We start from the raw sequence: 4,095 nt of genomic DNA on the forward strand, positions 1-4,095 counted from the left end.
TTACCAGACTGACATGTAGGACTTATTCATCTTTTCACAGTCTAAATTAAAACACAGAAAACTAGCCTCTAAAAGTTTTTTATAACCACTAACTTTAAAGTCAAGCTCCATTAAAAATTAGACCTTTATACACATCTGTTACGCTCTTCTATACCCAGACAATTTACTGCTGAGCTGTGACACAGTGAGGCTTTCAACTCCTCAACAACAGTTACCTCCTCTAGTTTTGGTCTTTGATTGTGCCTCACAGTTTTCAGTTTCATACATCACTCATCTGGAGTGTGAAGTACTCCACCTGTGTACACAAAAGGGTGTTAAAAATGGGCTCCAGCTTGATAAAACCGAATCCACTGTAGAAGGAATGTGGGTGTATTGTTTTGGTTCCAGCTTGATGGCCACAGTTCAGTGGGCTGAGTCTAAAACTCACAGCTTCCCTTTGAAACAGAAACACTATTGTTGCTGATCAAAGATCACACATACATTTATATCTTTGGTAGTGCTCTTTAGCTGTGTTTGCTCAAAGAAATATGAAGTATATACCAGAGGTTGGGTTGTGGGTGTTTTTTTCTGCAGAGATGGAGTGATATTTCCTCTCATGATCACGTGGTTAAAGGGAAACCATATAAGCATGTGAAGATGACTCTGGTTGTTAATGTTGCTGTGCTACAAGGACCAAGAGCCATAACAGTGACTGAGAGGTTTCTAACATCTCTTTAAAATGGGTAAGTGGTTTGTTGCTCTGCAAAATAAAAATAAAAAAACACAGGACATTTTTTATTCAATCTAAGCTGCATTTTTTCTCTTATATTGCATTACTTCTTATTTATATATTTTAGTGTTTTACACATTAAACTGTTGTGGTGTGCTGTTTTTAATTGATGTTCTCTGGTTCTTTGTAGATTACACGGGAGAGCCATTTACAGCCTCAATGACCACAGAGTCTGAATATTCTGGGAGTGTAAGTATTCATTTAATGTTATATGATATGTAACCATGATAAAACATTTTGAAAGCATCTACAGAAAAATGCTGATTTTAACTTAAATCCTCACATTGTTGATATTTCAATAATTAAACAGATCTTAACTGTCACGTGTGTTTTTGGTACTTTAAATGTGTGTTTTTACTGAAATGTTTTATTATAAAATCGAATAAAACACCAAGAGGTGAAACTAAAAACTGATGTTTTTGTGTGAACAATAACAAAAAGTATGCATTTATATGATGTTATGTTATGTATATGTTCTGTCTCATGCTCCGGGTACAGTAGACTTATCTAAAACAGACATCTGCATGTTACTCAAATGCCACAGTCAGCCACACATTTTCCATTGTTTGTGTAAACCCAAGCCCCGTCTTCACCTTTTCTGTTTATCTCTGACCTACATCTAAACTTGATGCTTCTTGGGTACTGAGTTGTGCTGCAGGGGCCCCTTTCTGAAGCCCCTAAGGATCGTTTACACCCCCCACTCAAGCTTGGATAGCTGCAGGAAATTGTGCAGTAGTGTGGTTTCTCCACAGACACAACACCTGCACCTGAAAGCGTCTTCTTTTTTTTTTCTTCTTCTTCTTCTTAGGCACACTCTGGTTAGCTTGTGCGTCACAGACAGCGTTTGGTGTCACACCACTAGATGCATTTTAGGTTATTAAAACCCTGACAGCAGTAAGTGAGATGGCAGGGAAAAAAAGCACACTTGATGGGAATTAAAAACTGAGACTAAAAAGGGGATTACTTGTTGCAAGAAATCTTTAAGACTTCATTAGATCATCGTTTCTACTGTCTTTGATTTCAGGAACCATCAGACTACACGGAGGATTATGATGCAGGCCCGACTGAGATGTCAGGCATGTGTAACAAAGGTTGGGTCAGGCAGTATCGTGGTCTGTACGAATCCCCTTTCTACTGGATGATCTTTATCCTTGGTGCTGTGGGTAACAGTATGGTAGTTTGGATCTACATCAGCATACGTAATCGCCTGAAAACCATGACCGATGTGTACCTGCTCAGCCTGGCTGTGGCTGACCTCCTCTTCCTGTGCACGCTGCCCTTCTGGGCCGCTGATGCTGTTGTGGGCTGGAACTTTGGGACCCATATGTGCAGATTTGTCTCTGCCATCTATAAAATCAACTTCTTCAGCAGTATGTTCCTCCTCACCTGCATCAGCGTGGACCGTTACATTGCTATTGTCCAAGTCACCAAGGCGCAGAACCTGAAGAAAAAGAGGTTGTCCTACAGCAAAGTGGCCTGCGGGTTTGTCTGGTCTCTTGCTCTGCTCCTTTCCCTTCCGGAGTTCATCTTCGGCCAAGTAAAGACCCACCAAAATGGACAATCCTCCTGTACTATGGTCTACTGGAGCAACATAAACAACAAGACCAAGATCCTTGTTCTGTCCCTGCAGATCTGCATGGGCTTCTTCCTTCCTCTCCTAGTCATGGTCTTCTGTTACTCTGTAATCATTCACACTCTTCTGCAGGCCAGAAACTTTGAAAAGCACAAGGCCCTGCGTGTCATTTTTGCTGTGGTGTTTGTGTTTGTCCTCTCCCAGCTGCCACACAACAGTCTGCTCATAGTGGAGGCCGCGCAGGCAGCCAATACGACCATCACTGACTGTGACACCGTCATTCGTTTTGATGTAGCTGGACAGATTGCAAAGATCCTGGCGTACACTCACGCCTGCCTAAACCCGTTACTGTACGTCTTCGTCGGGGTTCGGTTCAAACAAGACCTGCTGAGGGTTGCGAAGACGTGTGCTAGTTGTGTCAGTAAAGGAGGAGTTGGTAAAACACAGGGAGTTCCTAAACGTCCTTCTGTCATGTCAGATACTGAAACTACCCCGGCCCTTTCACTATAAAAGCTCATTGTTTCACAAACCTGATACCACAGCCTCCTTAAACATGATCCCACTTTCATTTTGGTCCTTGTGCATTAAATATAAACTCTGAGAGCAATATAACTGACCCCACTCATTGCATTCATTATCCTGGAATCACTGTATAGACTGTATAATAGTGTAAATACTTTTTTAAGTGTTTTTTTTTTCAAAGTTGTTCCATCATGTGTTTTTCATCTTCTGCTGGAAATGAATATAAACTGTATTTTTGATTATTTGATGCAAAACATTGATTAAAGATGTGAAAATCCTCAAACAGCTTTGTCATTGTAATCTGTCCCCTCAGCACAAACACAAGCAAGAAGGCGGCACAAACAGTCATCTCAAGGAAGTGCTATGAATTGATTCAGTGGTGAGTGATGAGCTCAACAATTTACGCACTTTACGTGGGAAAGTATCGAGTGCTTTCACTGGTATAACGTATCTGCTGTGGTGGGAAACTATGTGGCTAATTTAGTCCACAAAGTTTTCGATCTGACGAGACATCCTAGTTTAGTCTGTGCCAACGTCTGAACCGACACTCGTAGCCGTTTAACTCCGTCTGGCAATGACTCGGCGGTTTCACAGTCAAAGCTAACGGATGCCTGTTCAGAATGGTGTGAAATAAGTTTCCCACAATAGCGTGAAAACAGCTGCAGCCTAGAGGAGGTCTCAGATAGATAGAAATCAGTGCATTAAAAACTGTCAGTGATGTAGTGATAACCTTAAAAGCAGAGATTTACACATAAGACTGAATGCTTTAATGCATGACATGAAGTTAAAAACGAACAATGAATTTGATGCAAAACCTGGCAGGGTAGAAGTTGTTTTAACCTTTGTGGTCTGTGCCATGAAAAGGAGAACAGCAGAGGCATGCAGGTGTCCTTTTTAACAGTGTGCGTCAAACTGTGAAGACATATTCACAGTTTCATTACTCCTCTGGAAACAAACTGCTGAAATTCTTTTGAGATTCAAAGCAACTAGTGAGGCTGGCATCATGGCTCATTTATTCTGCTTCAAAGCAAAAACATGTTTGATTTGGCTGTGAAGTTGGTTCAGGCCTGAATATTAAACTAAAAGATTATTTAATTTTGCCTCTCAAATGTCTACAGACACAGAGCACAACAAAGAGAAAATACAGAAGAAAAACAAATGAAACCAGTCTTGCACACAGACAGTAAAAAAAACAAACTCGAAGCTGTTATTGTGGTCACTGAGGTTGGCC

General features: G+C 40.9%; 1 protein-coding gene across 1 annotated transcript; it reads left to right on the forward strand.

The window, feature by feature from the left end:
- Positions 1-485: 485 nt before the first annotated feature.
- On the forward strand, positions 486-3,136 carry ccr9b (chemokine (C-C motif) receptor 9b). Its single transcript, XM_034706543.1, has 3 exons — positions 486-722; positions 900-958; positions 1,794-3,136. The coding sequence occupies exons 1-3, from the start codon at positions 719-721 to the stop codon at positions 2,850-2,852; spliced, it is 1,122 nt and encodes a 373-aa protein (XP_034562434.1). The 5' UTR covers positions 486-718; the 3' UTR covers positions 2,853-3,136.
- The last annotated feature ends 959 nt before the right edge of the window (positions 3,137-4,095 follow it).

This window comes from Notolabrus celidotus, chromosome 17 (genome assembly GCF_009762535.1).
Source record: "Notolabrus celidotus isolate fNotCel1 chromosome 17, fNotCel1.pri, whole genome shotgun sequence".
NCBI lineage: Eukaryota > Metazoa > Chordata > Actinopteri > Labriformes > Labridae > Notolabrus > Notolabrus celidotus.